We start from the raw sequence: 20246 nt of genomic DNA, 5'->3' as shown, positions 1-20246 counted from the left end.
GGGTCATCTGTTGTCGGTGGTATCATAGGCTCAGAGAGGCTCCTCTTGTATTCAGGAAACTGAGAGATGACAGGGGGAATAGTAGCCAGGACACGAAAGGAATATTAGATATTCTAAAAAGCTTTTATGTATCTCTATATGCTTCCACCGGCTCTAGTTCTGAGGAGGCTCTTAATGAATTTCTAGGGGAGGCACAGTTATCGAGGCTGTCAGAGGAGGAATAGAGTAGGCTGAAGAGCCGATTTCACTGGAGGAACTGGAGGCTGCGCTTGGGGGTATGGCGATGGTAAGGCGCCTGGAGCTGATGGCCTCCAGTGGAGGTGTATAAAAAGCTGCAAGGGATATTACTTCCTGAATTAAGGTGCTTGAGCACTCATTGGAGGCAGGTTCGTTACCACATTCGATGCAGGAAGCTATAATTGTGGTTATACCTAAACCAGGGAAGGATCCTAAATACCGCATTCCTACAGACCAATTTCACTCCTCACGGCTGATGTTAAGCTCCTGGCGAAGGTGTTGGCGAACAGGCTGTCCAAAGTAATTCTGACTATAGTACACCCGAACCAGACGGGTTTTATGCCTGGGAAATCGACGGCTATTAATCTCCGTAGGCTGTATGCTAGCTTAAATATTCGGCGGATAATTGTGAAGACAGGGCCTTGCTTGCTCTTGACGCCGCAAGGCGTTCGATAGTGTGGAGTGGAGCTACTGTGGGGGGTCTTGAAAACTATGGGTTTTGGAGCACGGTTCATTCAGTGGGTAAAGGTCCTTTACTCTAGTCCTAAGGCGAGAATTAGAGCTAATGGAGGGTTGTCAGATTGTTTTGCTCTTGCCAGGGGCACCAGACAGGGATGCCCATTGTCGCCCTTATTGTTTGCTCTCGCAATAGAGCCGCTCGCGGCGCATATCCGCTATCAAAAAATATAGAGGGTTTAGATACGATGGGCTGCACAATAAAGTGGCTATGTACGCTGATGATACTCTGCTTTTTATGGGCGATACTGGTGCGTCCTGGATGCGGCCATGGCATTGATTGACAGATTTGGTGGCTTCTCTGGACTTCAGATAAATTGGCAAAAATCCTCTTTGATGCAATAGATGGGCAGGCCCTGTCAGGCAGACAAGTGGATAGCCTGATGCCTTGGGTGGATAAATTTAAATATCTGGGACTATATATAACACCGAGACTATCGGATTTTGAAGACCTTAATCTGTCCCCATTGCTGGCTACTTTCAGGCTTAAAGTAAGGTCATGGTGTAGACTCTTTCGGTGGTAGGTAGAGTTAACCTTTTAAAAATGGTTATGATGCCCCAGTTGCTTTATGTACTGAATAATTCTCCCGTATGGATCCCCCTGGATAGATTCAAGAAAATTCATTCTATATTTAGGGATCTTACTTGGAAATATGGGCAGGCTAGGATTAAACTGGAGACATTGCAGTATCCTAAGTCGGAAGGGGGCCTGGCTGTCCCTAATGCATGGATTTATTTTCTGGCTTCCCAATGTCAGCATTTCAAGGGATGGATTGATTTACAAGCTCCGGATATGACAGGGCAGATATTGCAACATTGGTTGGGCAGTCGGGACCTCATGGGCATTCTGGAAGGCTCAGGAATGCATGCTGGGAGGGAAAAACTCCCTCTTATTGAATTTATGAAAAAAGTTTGGGCAAAGGTGAAGCAGCTAAGAGGTGTAGGTGGAATCAGTGAACTTTCCCCTATTGGAAAGAATCATCTGTTGCCCGAATTTTTTGCCCTTCCAGGACTTAGGAACTGGGAAACTTATGGAGTGACGAGAATTGGCCAATTAATTGAGGACAAGATATGTAAGTCATTTCAAAACCTGCAGCAGGAATTTAATATCCTAGGGGGTGGTTCTATAAATATCTCCAAATGAGGCATGCCCTTGAGGTCACACTGCGGAAAGGTTGTGTGATAGCTCAGATGGAGGTGGTTCATAAGCTTGTTCTCCCGACAGGGGGAGGTAAAAGAGGGCTGATATCACAGTTGTATGCTCTTTTACTGGAAAAATTCCTGGAGGGGTTTCCGCTCTCAAGAATGAAAAAATGGGAGGCTGACGTGGGGGTTATGTCTAAAGATAAGTGGGAAGATATATTGGAAGGGGTCCCCAAGGTGTCCCTTGAGAAAACAGGGCAAACTGTCTCAGCTATTTATTATACATAGTGTACAAAACACCGGTGTTTTGGGGGGGTTTAGATATTTATAATTCTTTGTTTCAATTATTTGTTTTAAATACCGTATGTGTACATGTTATGTACAGATACTGGATAAAACTGTGTGGTGATATTTGTACAGTTAATGTTGTACTCTGACTCCACATGGTGGATAAAGCAAGAAAAACAACGTATTGATTTTTGTAATACTCTGTATTTATTGACTCAATAAAAACGACTTGATTAAAAAAAAAATAAGACTTGGAGAAGATGAGACGCAGGTCACAGTAATGAGCCAGCACTACATATTGGGGTTGTCACGATACCAACATTTTGATTCGGTTTCAATACCATAAAAAAGTATTGCGATATTTGATACCACGCAAATAAAAATAAAAAACACCATTCCGCATTTTATTGATCGTCTGGCCCATAATAGAACAGTCCTATCCTATTATTTTTTTTTATTTTTTTAGGGGGGACAAGGTGACACTATTATTTATTATTTTTATTTTACGACATTAACCGCATAGGAGATTTTTTTTTATATATATTTTAATAGTTTGGAGTTTTCGGACGTGGCGATATGTAATGTTTATTGATTTATATATTTTTATAAGAAAATTGGGAAAGGAGCCATTTATACTTAATATTTTGGTGTTTGTTTCCTTTTTTTTTACTTTTTTTATTTGCTATACTTTGTCCTATTCACCCTAATAGAGCTCTATTAGGGTAAATAGGACTTCACACTCTCCCTGCTACTTTGTGCACACAGCATCAGGGAGATTACCATGGCAGCCAGGGCTTCTGTAGCATCCTGGCTGCCATGGTAACCGATCAGAGCCCCAGGATTACACTGCTGGGGCTCTGATGAGAACTGCCACTGTATAGGAGGGGAGGGGACCCTGTGGCCACTGCCACCAATGTTTTTAATACTGGGATTGGGGGGGGGGTGCTGGCTGCAGAATCGCATAGCCGGCACCCGACCTGACAGGTAGCTGCGACCCGTGGTAGTTAACCACTCAGGTGCGGCACCATAGCCCCTCCCGTCCTCTTCCCCTCTGTCTTTTCATTGGTGGCAGTGGCAAAGGGCAGAGGGAGGGACTGCTTTCTTCTCCCCTGTGCTGCTGAGCGAACACCTGCGGCGGGGCAAGGAATTACTGGCTCCCATGCCCCGCCGCCATACTCAGCTACAGCACGGCAGCCCTGTCGCAAATGGCAACAAGGCTAAAAAGTCTTGCCGCCATCTGAAAATTTTAAGCCGCATTGGCAACAATTTTGGTCGCCATCTGGAGCGCTGAATAATAATGTTCAGTGACATTCATAGTGTGTGGCGGCTAGCCATACATCTTTAGCTTTATTCACATATTGTGTATTCAAAATGGGTTTTAGAACAGGTGCCACATGAAATCCCAAGACACCATCATCCAGTGGAAGTGAATAAGGTTTTTGTATCACATGCTGTTGACAATAAGCAGCCCCGACGATTCGTTCTGCATTTACAAATTCCCATGGGATTCCAAGTAACAAAGTGGGGGAGGGAGGAAAAGCCTAAAAAACAAAGCATCCCACATTTTTATTTTTTTCAAATTGCAGCTTGCTCTGGGTGGTGTATTTTGTGACTGTGCTGTCCATCAGCGCTGCCATACCACAAATGATAGACCATGTCCTATTGTCCCTTTTGTGGACAAGAATGAGCGTTTTTAAAGTGGGGACTGCAAAAGCTTTGGGATGCACGCTGCCGACAAGTCATGTAATTGTAGCCTTTTTATTTTTAACACTCGTAAGTATGGTAAACTTTTCAACTTTGCCCAGTTTTTTCTTTGCCAGTGCGAGGAGCTGCTTTGTCCTAACAAGGACCGTGGAGTACATGATGATGGTGCTCTTTACTGTCCCTCACGAATACCCTTTTGCAGCACACTCCTCCTTTGCCCTCTGCAGCACTTTGCTAGCCATTGAATTGTTTAGTCATCAATTTTAACCACTTGCTAGTTTAGGCCTCATGCACACGACCGTTGTTTTGGTTTGTATGTGGACCTATTCACTTCAATGGGGCTTCAATGCTGTCTGCATCCATTACTCCGTCCGTGGTCCGCAAAAAAATATAACCTGTCCTATTCTTGTCCGCGTTTTGAGGACAAGCATAGGCAGTTATAGTAATGGCTATCCGTGCCGTCCCGCGAATTGCGGAACGCACATGGACGCTATCTGTTTTGCAGACCGCAAAACACACAACGGTCATGTGCATGAGGCCTTAGGTCGATTTAGTATGCTCTGCTTCTGATGATGCTTTATTTTAATTTTCTTCGATTTGCAGGTTTGTGGGCATGAAATGCTGGCACACAGAGCAGTCCTTGCCTGCTGTAGTCCCTTCTTGTTTGAAATCTTCAATAATGATAATGAGACTCCTGGAATGTCTCATGTGAAATTTGATGACTTGAACCCAGAGGCGGTTGAGGTCTTGTTAAATTATGCATATACTTCACAGTAAGTATGACGGTAACTATATCTAAATATAGTATTAAAGCTTAATGGGGTGGTACAGCCGGTACATGTTTATCACCTATTGTGAAGATAGGCTATCAATATCTTATTGGTGGGATCTGACTCTCAGCACACCAATCGATCAGCTGTTTGAACAGGAGGCGATGCTCGTACAAGATTACACTACCCGTCCCGCTTGCAGCAGTGTTGCAGTGAATGGAACAAGCACAGGTAATTGCACTTCGCTGCAGAGACAACGCACAGTGTATTCTTAAAGTGCTCGCACAAGCGCTGCCACCTCTTAATAAAACTGATCGGAGAGGTGTTGGGAGTCTGACACCTCCCCTTCTCCCACTGAAAAGATATTGATGAGCCAGCCTGAGGATTATTTTTAACTACAATGGTAGTATGTCCTGTTATTAAACCCCTTAAAGGACTTCTGCCATCAGATACGTTGCAATGCAACGTTCTCAGCTGAGATGTGTGCTCGAAAGTTGAACATTAGTCTTGGTCCCATCTTGTTAGGTGCCTATATATATTAGAGAAATAGGAGTGTTTATTGATACCATTTGATGTACATACTTTTTTAATCTTTTTATTTCAATTTTTTTTGTGAGGTTGGCAAAAATGGCACCACATGAGCTAAGTGACGTACTACTTTTATTGATTTAGTTATGGACATGGCAATACCAATGATGTTTAGCCTGATCATACTGCCTCTGGCAGGCTCCCATACAAGGCAGGCCTGGAGGCCTTTGTAAGCACAACTCCCATTATGCGCTGAAATCAACACTGTTGTCGAGAGGGGGGACACATGACTGCAGCAGTCAATTGCTGATCGCAGTGGTGACCTAGAAACATAGAATGTGTCGGCAGACAAGAACCATTTGGCCCATCTAGACCTGCTCTTCTTGCATCACCTCCCTAGGTCTGTTATGTGGATGGGTGGAGTGGGGGGGGGGAGTTATCAAAGATGTGCAGTACAGATAATATAATTGAACTGAAATTTGTCTGAGTGAGGGGGTAGTCTCCTCTTAAAGGCAGTGTATTGTAGAGGTTTTCCCCTTATTACAGAAAGGTGCCTTTCTTTACTTGTTGGGCTCCTTTCCCTGCTTCCTTCACTGCTAACTCTGAATTCACTGATATACTCAGACATCAGGTTACAGTTGCTGCTGCACATGTAAATCTATAGAGAGGTGAAGGTGAGAGCTACATGGAGAGAGGCACAGAGCCTGCTGTCCTGTTTTCTCTCCCCAGTGCTGGATCACAGCAGCACTATTTACTATAATATAATGCCCTCAATGCTGCGTTGGAGGGTTTGCGTGTTCACTCTCTGCGCCTGCGCCGAATTCTAAAGGGGACGGCGCAGGATTTTACGGGACGATAGGGGAGAACTCTAAAGTCAATCAACTGGACCCACGCCCAGGTCCATATTCTAGGGGCTGTACATCAACTCGGACAGCACTTTACAGTGAAGCTCCACCCTGAGCACTTGAGAAAGCAGGATAAAACTTCATATTCTCACTACTGATGAGAAGTGTATGTTGGGCTGGAGAAAGCAGTGCTGTTAGCTAAAGACATTTTTTACCTTTTATAACCTTTTGTACAGACCCCATAGCAGGCCGGACCCGTGGTGGTAATCTTACTTTATCACCAACTTTTCAAAACTACAATGGATGCTGTAAATATGCGACATTTTTGAAGACCGAATTCTGTAGTGCAGGGCATGGAAGCTTGGAATAACCATTGACTTGATGTTTTTTCAGGCTTAAAGCTGAAACAGAACTGGTGAAAGATGTTTACTCTGCTGCCAAAAAACTTAAGATTGAGCGTGTGAAACAGGTAATGTTTGTGGTGATTCTTCCAATTTATTGATTCTGCAGTTTTGAATTTCAAAATTGTAATGAACTGTATAAAATAATGAATAATGTTGGTTTCCTTCCACCCTCATACTTTCAGTATAATCTTTTAAAGGGTTCTCCCAATGTTACTGCAAACTGGACTCATGCTAGACGCTTAGCTCTTACAGCTGGAACTGTTGTGTAGGAGAGTCGATAGTGCTGTCTGTATCGCCTGATGTCTGCTAATGCTTGTATTCCCCATGAAATAACAGTACTGGAGCGTCTTTCTCGCCCATTCCATCGGGGACACAGACCATGGGTATAGCTTAGGCCATTACTAGGAGGAGACACTATGCAAATAAGAAACATCTCCTCCACTGGCTATACCCCCATGTCTAACAGGAGGACCTCAGTTTTAGCTTAGTGTCGAATAAGTAGGTGACACTCCTGCTCATGCAGGGTTGTCCCTGTAGTTTTTTCTCCTCCTGTTTTGTTTTTTTCTAAACAGAGGACGCAGGGTCGCATGGTCCGTCCCTGGTCTCTCAGTAGAGCGAGTGCCGGGGTCGAATGGCTGTCCCCGGCTACCTCCCTTTCCCCCCAGAAGATAAGTGGAACCGGGCTCGACCTGCAGCTCCGGTGGCCTACCAAATCCGGGGTCACCTAGTCCTGCCCTCTATCCAGTGCACTGCCACTCCTTGTGCCAGATGACTGAAGAGATGACCCACTGCTGGTCCGGTACAGATGGTGAAGACTGCAGGACTCAGATAAGTACACCAGCTCTCCTGCAAGTCCCCCCTCCCCCCGTGCTCACACTGTGACACGGTTCTTTAGGGCTTACCTGTGGATCTGGGAGGGCCGGCTGGTTGAGAGGGAGGAGGGATTCCTTCTTGTCCCCTGCATTCTGCGGTGGGCGCCATTTTCGGAGCCGGGGTCTGCCATTTTTCATAGTTCCCGCGCGCAATATTTTTTTTTCGTGCTAGTTTTTTGCGCGATAGGCACCGCCCCCCTCCAGTCACGTCACCTATCGCGTCAGCCCTGGCGCTTCCGCTTTGCTCAGTGCCTCTCCACGCTTGACTGCTACTCCAGCTCCTCACAGGTCACTGTAGGACAGGCAGTGTTCTGCAAAACGGTAGGAGACCCTTACTCCGGGATTGCCACCATCATGCCTAAACCTGGGGCCTCCCAAAAATCTAAAGCTACGCCTCAGGTCCCACTGGGATCCTGTAAGGTCTGCTGCTTGCCACTGTCTGTTACAGGCTCCTGTGACTCTTGCCTTGCCTGGGGACGGGATCATCATCATCCTCCTCCTCCACCACCAAATCAGCCCAGTCCCTCCTCCGCCCCTTTGCAGCCCGCGGAGCCCTCCTGGGCCTCTGCCATAGCTAGGGCGGCCGCAGACTTAGCCCAAGTCTCGCGAGCGGCCATGGCCTTTATGGAATGCATGGCGGCCACTGATCCACCACCTGCAGTGCCTGTGGTTAGCACCGCTCCACCTCCCGGTGCCCCCCACAGAGGACGCTCGACCGTTAAGAGGCAGCGTACGCAGCAGCATCCCTCCTCGGATGACTCTGCTTCCCCCCCTCGCCTGGAGGCGTGTTCAGCCTCTCCCTCTCTCAGGGATTACAGGTCTGAAGGGGAAAGGTCCTGCTCGGACGAGGACACGGAGCCGGAACCCTCACCTAAGCTCTCCACCATGGTGGCAGACTTGGTCACGGCGGTACGTGACGCCTTTGACATCCAGGGGGAACCTCCTTCTACTAGTAGCCAGGAATTCCCCCTCTTCCACTCCAGAAAACCAGAGGCAGTCACATTCCCCATTCATGGCGAGTTCGCCAAGGTCCTTTTCTAAGGCTTGGGAACGCCCTAATCACCGTTTTTCTGCTACAAGGCGTGTCACGGATGATCCGTGAGAATATTGAACAGTCGTCCCAATATTATCAATATTACTATCCCTTATTGATCAATGGGTCTATTAACCAGTATTTATTTCCATAGGGCCCTGAAGCTACAGGCCCCAGAACCTTTTTGTTCAAGTCAGTCAATAGATGCCCAGCAGATAACGCAATTACAGCTGGTTTCCTTAGGTTGACCCTACACATAAGAACTTCCCTTTCTGCAGAGATATCACAGCTAGGTGTGAAGACTACACCTGGGGGGAGCCATTTGGTGTCGCTGCCATAAGGGGCTTGTAAGCTAGATTGAGTCAGACAGGCCAGCACCAAGGTTCCCAGATTGAAACCTGAATCTGAGATATGATTCTTACCCTTTTAAGAGAGACCATGCATCTTACGGACGTAAAAATTACATCGTGTCACTCAGAATTCACTGGACATTTACATATGACAAAAGTAACTCTAGGAGAAAGTTATGTTGTTACCCCATCATAGAACCAGTTATATGAATCATATTTGGTATCCCTGGACTCCATATTTTGTGGGGAATGTGAATCTGTGCTTGCTAATTATGTACAGCAGAGACATCCCGAGATATGGCACATACCCTATTTCAGAACTGCCATTCATCTCAGAAATGCAGCCTGCCCCAGCAGGCGGACTCTCAATTCCCCGCCTTGAGTCTGGGATCCTTATAACAAGGGCCTAGAATCTGCTAAAGGAGTTCTCCACTTTTAACAACACCTGAAGAGGGCCTCAGCCAGAGAACCCGTGGGCTGTAGGCATATTCTGGACAAAGGTTTCTTGGACTTTATCCCTGCAACGGACTATTTCACCAACGGACATCTTTTCTGCGGAAAATAAGTATTTTCTTTCTTTTCTCCCTTTTTGTTTATTGGACTATACTTTCCTTAATCACTGCACATAGTGTGTGTGTGTGTGTGGGTGGGTGTGGGTGTGGGTGTGGTCCGGTCACTCACACACTTACTTGCGGTCAATCGGCGGTCCAATCCCTGCGCTTTCAGCCTATCGACTGTACGGACTCAAGTTAGACTGTCGGTGTGCTGAAAGTGGCTGGGAGGCCTGTTTGCGGATTGACCACTAGGGGCGCTGTGACGTATTGTGGCTGCGGCGGTCGCAGTTCGTCACAAGGCGCATGGATACTCTTTATCCTTTCCCGGCAGATAACGTGCAGCAGTGGTCTTCTCCTCCTAAGGTCGTCCCGCCGGTGGCCAGATTGGCTAAGAATACGGCAATACTAGTCCTGGACGGGTCCTCCCTACAGGACTCTGTTGACAGGCGTTTGGACTCTTTCCAAAGCCATCTTCTCTCTGGTGGGCACAGGTCTGTGGCCCGCGTTCGCCTCGGCCTAGGTAGCCAGGGCGCTTTTGGTGTGGTTTCAGCGCCATCATCAGGACCTCACGGAGCAGGATGCCTCTGCGGACACCCTGAACTTCATCCTCCAGATGTCCTAGGCGACAACATTCCTCTGTGAGGCCTCATTGGATGTCAGCACTCTGCGCGGATTTCGGCTCTCTCGGTCACGCAGCGCAGGGAGGTCTGGTTGAAGGTCTGGGACGCCGACGCTTCCTCCAAGCGCTCCCTCACTAATCTCCCCTTTGCGTGCTCCAGGCTCTTCGGGGGCTAAGCTGGATGAGATTATCTCTGACGCTACGGGGGGCAAGAGTACACACCTGCCCCAATCTAGATCCAAGCGTGCCTTCAGAGCTCGCCTCTCTGGCTCTAGAAACCAGTCCTTTCTGTGCTTTTCCTCCTCCAGGTCTGCGACAGCCCTCTCCTCCGGCGGCTCTCAGGACTCCCGCAAGAAGCCTTCCTTTAAGCCTCAACCTTCCTGGCGCCCGCGGGCACAGTTCCAGGGGAGTTCTGCCCGCCCCGCGGTTCCCAAGCAGTCCTCCGCCTGAAAGGGGCGCCCCCACCGCTTGCGGTGGGGGGCCGTCTGTTCTCCTTTCAGCATGTCTGGAGAGCTCACATTCAAGATGCCTGGGCCCTGGAAATTGTAAGTTCCGGTTACAAGATAGAATTTGTTTCCAGACCTCCAGAACGTTTCTTTCCATCTTGTGTTCCGGGGCATCCGGCCCGAGCCTCGGCCCTTTTACAAGCAGTTTCTTCCCTTCTGGTCAGGGGAGTAGTTGTCCCAGTTCCTCTGGAGGAACAGGGGGCAGGTTTCTACTCAAATCTTTGTAGTGCCAAAGGAGGAGGGATCAGTGCGTCCGGTTCTAGACCTGAAGCTATTAAAGTCCCTGCGGGTGCGGAGGTTCCGGATGGAGTCCCTCCGCTCCGTTACTGCTTCTCTTCTTCCAGGGGAATTCCTCGCGTCGGTGGACATCCGGGATGCCTATCTGCATGTCCTTTATCGCAGAATCTCGCCACAGGTTCCTGCGCTTCGCCATTGGCGACCGTCATTATTAGTTCGTCGCCCTTCCCTTTGGGCTGGCGACAGCCCCGCGGGTATTCACAAAGATCTTGGCGCCGATCATGGCTCTTCTCTGTACCAGGGGCATATCTCTGCTGCCGTACCTGGACGACATTCTGATAATGGCTCCCTCGTCCCCAGGCCGAGCACAGCGTCAGGATCACTGTTCAGACTCTGCAACAGTTCGGCTGGCTGATCAACTTCCCGAAGTCCTCTCTCCAACCTTCCCAGAGGGTGACCTTCCTAGGGATGATTATGGACACTACTGCAGCCCGGGTATTCCTCCCGGATTGCAAGTTCTCACGTATACGGGAGTCTGTGTCTCGCCTTCTGCATTCCTGGTTTCTCTCCATCCGGGAGTGCATGCAGGTTCTGGGGCTTATGGTGGCCTCCTTCGAGGCAGTCCCCTTTGCCCAGATTCACACTCGGCCTCTGCAGCAGGCGATCCTGTCCTTCTGGGATGGAACATCGAGGGGTCTGGACTCTCGGATCCGCCTTCCTCCTCGGGTTTGCATGGACCTCCAGTGGTGGCTGTCACCTCAGAATCTGACATCGAGGAAATCCTTCCTCCCATTCTCCTGGACAGTCATCACCGATGCCGGTCTCCTGGGTTGGGCCGGCGTTCTCCGGGCTCGGACTGTCCAGGGGGTGTGGTCAGAAGTGGAAGCCCGCCTTCCGATCAACATATTGGAGCTCAGAGCAATTTTCCGCTCGGTCCCATTGGACCCCCCCCTCCTAGCGGGTCTCCCAGTAAGGATCCAGTCGGACAATGCCACAGCCGTGGCCTACATCAATCATCAGGGCGGAACCCGCAGCCGGCCGTTGATGCAGGAGGTGAAGAGGATCCTCCAGTGGGCGGAGGCTCACGTTCCAATATTGTCTGCAGTGTACATCCCAGGGGTCGAGAACTGGACGGCGGACTTTCTCAGCCGTAACAGGGTGGATCCGGGAGAGTGGTCTCTGCATCCGGACGTATTCGAGGACGTCTGTCGCTGTTGGGGCCGCCCGGACATGGACTTGATGGCGTCCAGGCTCAACAACAAGGTTCCCACGTTCCTGGCCCGAGCTCGGGATCCGGAGGCGTATGGGGTGGACGCTCTGGTGTCTCCGTGGCAAGACTTCGCACTCCTCTGTCTTCCCACCACTGCCTCTACTCCCAAAGGTTCTTCGCAGGGTCGCGGCAGAAGGAATCCCAGCCATCCTAATCGCCCCCGATTGGCCTCGCTGCGCCTGGTTCTTGGAGGTCACTTGGATGCTGGCGGACGTTCCGTGGCCTCTTCCTCTCAGGGAGGACCTGCTGTCTCAAGGACCTCTCTTCCACCAGAATTTACAGCCACTTTGTTTAACGGCATGGCTGTTGAAACCGCCATCTTGAAGAGGAGGGGCTTCTCGGACTCAGTCGTGAAGACCATGATCAAAGCCAGGAAACCGGCTTCCTCCAGGATATACTATCGTACCTGGAAGGCCTTTCTTGCCTTTTGTGAGAAGATAGGCGTTTTTCCCCTTCATTTCTCCGTTCCGGTGGTACTCTCCTTTTCTCCAGTCGGGTCTTGAGATAGGAATGTCCCTGAGCTCTCTGAAGGGTTAGGTCTCCGCTCTGGCCATTTTCTTTCAGCGCTCTCTGGCTCTGCTAGGTCCGGTGAGGACCTTCCTGCAGGGAGTGGCGCATTCGGTCCCTCCGTATCTCCCTCCTCCCCCCCCCCCCTGGGATCTGAACCTGGTTCTGTCTTCTCTCCAGGCGGCTCCTTTTGAGCCCCTGAGGGACATTTCCCTGAGTCTTCTCACCTGGAAGGTGGTCTTTTTGGTGGCCATCACCTCTATCAGGAGGGTATCGGAGCTGGCCGCCCTTTTTGGTCTTCCACAAGGATAATTCTTTTTTGCCCAAGGTGGTCTCCGCCTTCCACCTTAATGAGGACATTGTCCTGCCCTCTTTTTGCCTTGCCCCTGCGAACCCCAAGGAGCGCGCTCTCCATTCTCTAGATGTTGTCCGTGCTTTGCGGGTGTACCTTTCGGTTACTGCCCCATTTCGCCGCTCGGACTCCCGTTTTGTGGTTCCCGAGGGGCCTCGTAAGGGTCTGGCGTCCTCCAAGGTCACTGTGTCTCGGTGGATTCGGTCGACTATTGCCATGGCCTATCAGTCCTGGGGTAGGGTTCCCCCAGCGGGGGTTACCGTGCACTCCACCAGGGTGGTGGGGGGCCTCCTGGCCTAGGCGCCATCGAGTTTCTACATCACAGCTTTGTAAGGCGACCAACTGGTCGTCCTTACATACCTTTTACAAAGTTCTACCAGCTGCACTTTCTGGCGTCAGCTGATGCTGCACTTTCTGGCGTCAGCTGATGCTGCCCTAGTGCGCAAGGTATTGCAGGCTGTGGTTCCTGTTTAACCGTTGGACGTTTCCCTCTGGAGGTGCCGGTCTTCCCACCCCATGGACTGCTTTAGGACGTCCCATGGTCTGTGTCCCCCCAATGGAATGGGCGAGAAAAGGAGATTTTTTTTGTGAGACTCGCCTGTAAAATCTTTTTCTCGTCTTTTCCATTGGGGGACACAGCTCCCACCCATTCTTGTCTGTTGCAGGAGGGGTTGGTTCTATTCTATTGGGACCTTATGGTTAACGGCCCGATGGCGGTATTCCTCGGTTCTGTTTTTCATTGTTAATATTTGGTTTGGTCTCCTTCTCCTACTGCTTTTGCACGCACTGAGGTCCTCCTGTTGGAGCACGGGGGTATAGCCAGTGCATAGTGTCTCCTCCTAGTGGTGGCCTAAGCTATACCCCATGGTCTGTGTCCCCCAATGGAAAAGACGAGAAAAAGATTTTACAGGTGAGTCTCGCAAAAAATCTTTTTTTTATTGTTGGAATGATTTTGAAGCTCATATATAAGCCTATTAAATCGGTTTTTTTCTTATGTTGGCCTGCCATCTGGTGGCCAAAATAAGAATTGCAGCATGAATGCTGTGTGTCTCCTCAGCGAGACTTTGAGCATTCAAAGCAACTACTGACATCCCCATTGGCCGCAGGGGATGTCTGTAGGATGCCCGTTAGTGCGAGCCTCTGGGTTTTTGGCACATTAGATGTGGTGATCGTGAGATCACGGCATGTAAAGCCTTTATTTACCGCAATCGGCATTACTGCCGGTAATTAGCCGCAGGTCTCTGCTGTTTGAAACAGCAGACACCTGCTGGCCATGACGCCTGCTGCACATGCGAGCGGGTGCCATGTTTACACATCGCTCCAGCTGGTTGTGAAAGAGTTAAATAGGTTCTCTGGGTCTGAGCTGCTGATAACCTGCCCTAAAGATGTTATGTTATCAATATCAGATTGGTCAGATTCACAGGACCCTGCTGATTTTGCTCTAGCTCCAGCACCAGAAGCAACACAGTGGATGGTGCTTTGTAGTTCCATTGCCTGTTTCTGGTTCAAAAGCTGCGAACAAATAGGCTGATCAGCAGGGGGTGTCAGGAGTCTGACCCCTGCCAATCTTATATAGATGACCTATCCTAAGAATAGGTCATTTATACAGTAGTTCAGTCCTCGAAGTACAAGAGGGGCTAGTGGCCTTCTTAAAAGGAAATTCTCTCCACAGTTTCTACCTGCTCTGAACTTGGTTACTAAATTCTTCACCACATGACTTATTTTTATTTTTTTTTCCCGTAAAGGTTTGTGGAGATTATTTATTGTCCAAAATGGATGTGCAAAGCTGTATCTCTCACCGTAATTTTGTGAACTCCATGGGGGACTGGCGCTTATTAAGTATGATTGACGGCTATATTCAGGAGCATCTTCTTGATATATCTGAACAAGATGATTTCCTTAAACTTCCACGACTTAAGGTGAGTGCAGATTTACATGTTCATGAATGCTTTATTAAGTTTTGAAGAGAAGCCTGTTGAGCTTGGGTCACACTTTTTACGTTCCCAGTCATTTTGAAGCACTGAAAACGCCATGGCTAATGATATTGCTGGTAGCGTGGCCCACTAGGGAAGGGATTATCTTCTGCTGCAGACCATTAACATAATTGGCAGTACAGTCACTACTAGTTCCTCTGATCATGAGAATGAAGGCAGCATTGGTTTATAGCTGCTTCTCCTGCCCTTTCCTGGTGACTGGGGTGCTGCTGTGTTTGTGAAATTTAGAGGGGGACACGGCATGAATCCTGCACACGATCATATTCCTTATCCGTCAGGGTCCCAGAGATCAGACCAATTACCAATCCTAATGTGCTGTCATATTCTGATGGCCCAATACTTGACACAATGTGGAAACTTCTTTGATGTATAGTGACCCTGCGCTCTACAGTGCAGTAGAGGTGTGTGTGTGTGTGTGTGGACTCCTTTCTCCTGATGCTTTGTGCGATCAATAACCATCTTCTACATGCAAGTATTTTCCCACTTAGCGCAATCGCCCCTATGGAGTTTTTTCATAGCCAGTCGCTGTGTATAAGAAAGTTGAATGGAAGCATATCAACAACTGGTTATTTTTTGTAACCATATGGCAGTGATCGGCTCAAGCTGTTTGTACCCCTTCAAGGCTTTGGCTTATGATTTAAATGGAAGTATAGATCTAAACAGTCCTTATTGACGTTGACTACTTTAGTTTACCGGGAAGAATAGCTGAGTAGATTACACTTTGCTGATGAAAAGGAGCCTACTGGACAGACTGTAGCTGTTGACGTTCACCATTTAAAAATAAAAAATCCTTTTGAAGTGAATGGGGACAGGACCTGTCACATCCTCATACTGCAGCCACAGATTCTGTGACTCTGTCCATGTTTTTCTGTCTTGTAGCAGCCCATGTTTGGCCACAATTTGTGTTAGTTTTGGTGCCCAGTAGCAGTGAAACGCAAAGTGGGCGGTCTCGGGCACTGTGTCAACGGATGTCACCTCATTGGCAAGGAGTGCTGGGGACCGCCCATTTGACAACTCGCGGTTATCCGTCAGAGAAACTAATGTTACAGATATCACATTAAGCGCACAGCAGCTCTCACCTTCCCCTTCACCAGTCGAGCACGGATGACGCACCCGGATGCGCAATGGTAAATTTAAGAATATAGGAAATCCAGATCAAGAAATGGTGGAAAATTCGTAGCTTTATTGCGGCATAAAATCTTCGAAAGAAACAGGAATGTTCGGTTATGCGTTTCAGACCACTAACAAATATCGGTCCTTCCTCATGACTTATCGAACTGGTAATGGGCTCGCACCATATGAGAAGCTCACACAGCTGGCCATGCAATCGATCCCATGATCGTGAGGAGCTGCACACACGGTGCAATCACATATGTCCAATCAGTAAACATACATAGAGAAAATTAAAATCACATGTGCTGACCAAACAATCTACATAAATACATAGTTGGTGCATATATAAAAGACAATGGCAAAGCAGAAAAATATAAACACAAAAGGGAGAAAAGAAAAACTCCCCTAATAGTGTAGAATTAAATCATGCCTTTTTATTAAGACCTTGAGGGTCTTGAACCCAGTTGGAAAATCCAATATGCCTCTCGATTTAAAAGTTTCCTCCTATGGTCGCCCCCTCTGGTGGGAAGGAAAACTCTCTCGATTCCTTGAACGACCAGATTGGTGGTGTCACCTGCATGCAAAATCGCAAAGTGTGTGCTGACAGCAGACACGTTGCGGTTTTCGTAGTGGGGGATATCTGAGATATGCTTGCGTATGCGAGATTTTTATTTCATTCGTAGTACACCCCACATATTGCAACTGACAAAGTTCGCATGTTATCAAATAAACCACGAACTTTGAGTTGCAGTTAAGATAGGACTGTATGGTAAATTCCTCATTGTTAGCAGTGGATTTAAAAAAAAATTGTGGCTCTGGTATGATTGCAACAAATGCATTTGGCATGACCACATTTATAGCTGCCCTTGTTGAGCCAGGTTGGTCTCTGCAAAATCTTTTCAGAGAACAAGCTGGGACTTAAGGAATTGCCCAAGGTTGGAGCCCTCCTTGCTGTACACTTCACTCCCTCTGCGACAATATCCATCCACTGACTATCGCCTGACAATAAAGGGAGATATTTCTTAATGATTTTACATATGCGATCATATTCCAGGCTATATTGTGTCACAAAGGGAGTGAAATCGCGTTTACATTTCTGGGGCAGTGATTTTACTTTTGGAAACACAAGGGGAGCTCTATCCATGGCTGAAACTTCAATGACAGAGGAGACGACAGATTTTTGAGAATAAGCCCTACCAGTTAGCCTATCTGTGATATTCCTAGCTGCTTGTGCGAATAAATGGATATTCGAACAGTTGCATCGAGCTCGAATGAGTTCACCTTTGGAAATACTCTGAATTGTATGGGGTGGATGACACGAATTGGCATGCAATATCGTGTTACCTGCTAGTTCCTTTCTGTATGTAGTGGTGATAACTTCGGATGTGGTGCAGTCCCCCTCGAAGCACAAATCCAAAAAGCATATGTATCTGCTGTGATGTTGGAGACTAAAGGAAATAGACTCCACACATGAATTGATAGTCGAGGAACAGTGGTATGGCCACCACATCACCGGACCATACAAGAAGCAGGTCATCGATGTAGCGTCCAGACCACTGAATGGGTGGGTGTCGATGAGGAAAAAACACCCCTCCCACCATGCCATAAAGATATTGGCTATGGAGGGAGAGATTGTGGCCCCCATCAACACCCCCGAAAACCTGAAGATAGAATATAGAATCGAACATGGAAAAAATTTGTGCTGGAGGAGGAACTCCATCACAATCCCCATATATTCTTGGAGCCCATCCGAATAATCCCTATATTTATTGAGGAACCAGCGAAGAGAAACCAAAGCTAGGTCGTGTGTGATGCCTGTGTATAACGCAGTGACATCTGCTGTGATCCAGGTAAACTCAGACCTCCATTTGAAGTCCGAGAATGCCTGCAACACAGACCTAGTATCCCTAAGGAAACCTGGAATATGCGAAATAAGCGGTTGCAGCAGAGAATCGATCCACTCCGAAAGTCTCTCGGAGACACAACCGATTCCTGCTACAATAGGGCGTAAGGGAGGAGGAAAAATTCCCTTATGCACTTTTGGGAGTGCATGGAAAATCGACACAATAGGATGTTGGACGTAAATGTAGGTTTTTTCACCCAGACAGAATGACTTTCTCCAACCCCAGGGTTAAAATAGTAACCAATTTAGACTGAAAGGGGAGGGGAGGGTTCCCAGATGGAGGTTTATAGGTGTCAGGATCATTTAACATGGATAATACCTGGGATTTATAGACTCCAATATCTAAAATAACAACCGCTCCTCCCTTGTCAGCCTCCTTGATTACTATATTGTGCATCTCTTTGAGACTTTTGAGAGCCCCCCTTTCCTTATGAGACAAATTCTCATGTTTGCGATGGGGAGTATCATGTATCACATATTTAGTGGAATTATATAATGCACAAAGATCATTTTCTACTAATTCTTAATCGATCTAGGGCAAGGGACCTCGACTGTACCAGATGTCCTTATTGGAGACTTTAAATGATGGATTATTAGTACTGGTGGTGGGGTCAGCTTGCCTAGTTTGAGATTCCTGAAAAAAATTTGCATGAATCAATTCCTGGAAGCTCATGCCAGATAACATCTGGACATGACCCTGGGAATCGGCATAGTCACAGAGAGCATGGTTGTCAATATCAACAGTAGATTCGAGAGGCATATTGGATTTTCCAACTGGGTTCAAGACTGCTTCAAGGTCTTAATAAAAGACATGATTTAATTCTACACTATTAGGGGAGTCTTCCTTTTCTCCTTTTGTGTTCAGATGTTTCATTATTATTATTATTATTATTATAATATCATTTTTGCTTTGCCATTGTTTTTTTATATATGCCCCAACTACATATTTATGTAGATGTTTTGGTCAGCACATGTGATTTTAATTTTCTCTATGTATGTTTACTGATTGGACATATGTGATTGCACCGTGTGTGCAGCTCCTCACGATCATGTGATCGATTGATTGCATGGCCAGCTGTGTGAGCTGCTCATATGGTGCGATCCCATTACCAGTTCGATAAGTCATGAGGAAGGACCGATATTTCATAGTGGTCTGAAACGCGTAACCGAATTTTCCACCATTTCTTGAGCTGGATTTCCTATATTCTTAATGTTACAGATTGCATCTGAATCTAGGAGACTGCAGAAAAAATGCCTCTGGACTCACAGAAGATGTGACTGCAACGGTATGCAGTCTGTTCTTAACCCTTTCCCGACTGCGCATAAATATTCAGGAGGTCTGCAAAATTGGTCTGGTCTGTATTTATGGTCCCTATTTCTCCTGATGACTGAGGTGTCCCTGCTGCAAGCAGAGGCTAAGTATGGCTGCAACTAACAGTAGTTGCTCTGGGTACCAACACTAAGCACCTTTTAACCCTTTCTGGACCGTACCATGTTAATTTAGTAATGGCACAGTACCCTACCTGCACACAGTTCATTGTGTACTGTTACAGAGAGCATTGTGTTCCTGAACGTGAAAGCGCCGCTCTTCCCGGCACTTGCTAGGCACCCCTGTGTTTTGGCCTCTCTATGCAGAGGGGGTTGGTGGCATGCAACGAAGACGTGCCCTCCTCTTTTGTATACATCTGATCCATATGCTATTACATCATCCGTGATCTGTATGAGACCAGCAGGGAACACAGATAATACATATAGTAGAAAAAAATTGTATATTATAAAACAAAACCTACTCTTAACACCCAGAAAAAAACACACCTTCGCTTTGCTAAAGAAAAAAAATATAATCATCTGTACTTGGCCGCTTTTTGTCTACACACAGAGGCTGTGTCTAAAGCTACGGGAGGGAGATCCAGATAAAGCTACAATAGGTTTTTTGTTTGGCACTACAGTGACCTCATACATTACACAAAGTGCACATTTGTGACACTGCTATGGAAGATTGTCTGGGTAAATATTGAATAAACTACATTAAAACGTAGCAAGAAGACATCTACCTAATTTAAAACAATAAAAAGCCATGTTCTTTAAAAAAAAATTGGATTCTGTGGGCTGAGAAACAATAATTCCCTTTAGGGCTCATGCACACGACCTTATGGCTTTTTTACTGTTTTGCAGGCCGTTTTTAACGGATCGGTTTTTGCGTTTTTTGTTTCAGTAGTGTTTCCGGTTCTGTTCCGTTTTTCTGTATGGCATATACAGTAATTACATAGAAAAAATTGGGCTGGGCATAAAATTTCCAATAGATGGCTTCGCAAAAACGGAACTGATACGGAGTACATTCTGTATCCGTTCCGGTTTTTCTTGCAGACCCATTGATTTGAATGGAGCCATGGAACGTGATTTGCGGGCAATAATTGGACAGGACATGTTCTATCTTTGAACGGAATCGGAATGCACACGGAGACACTTGGACTGCAGCTTTTCTGGTCCCAAAACATGAA

General features: G+C 47.3%; 1 protein-coding gene across 1 annotated transcript in view; it reads left to right on the top strand.

Annotated features, from left to right (window-relative positions):
* Nucleotides 1-20246, top strand: part of LOC120979705 (influenza virus NS1A binding protein) — a 68456-nt gene that overhangs the window by 14382 nt on the left and 33828 nt on the right. The window contains exons 4-6 of the mRNA XM_040408640.1: nucleotides 4492-4661; nucleotides 6425-6500; nucleotides 14481-14654. Coding sequence (XP_040264574.1) covers nucleotides 4492-4661; nucleotides 6425-6500; nucleotides 14481-14654 — 420 coding nt within the window. The remainder of the gene's footprint in view (nucleotides 1-4491; nucleotides 4662-6424; nucleotides 6501-14480; nucleotides 14655-20246) is intronic.

This window comes from Bufo bufo, chromosome 9 (assembly GCF_905171765.1).
Source record: "Bufo bufo chromosome 9, aBufBuf1.1, whole genome shotgun sequence".
Classification (NCBI taxonomy): domain Eukaryota; kingdom Metazoa; phylum Chordata; class Amphibia; order Anura; family Bufonidae; genus Bufo; species Bufo bufo.
This window is presented reverse-complemented; position numbering and strand designations above follow the sequence as displayed.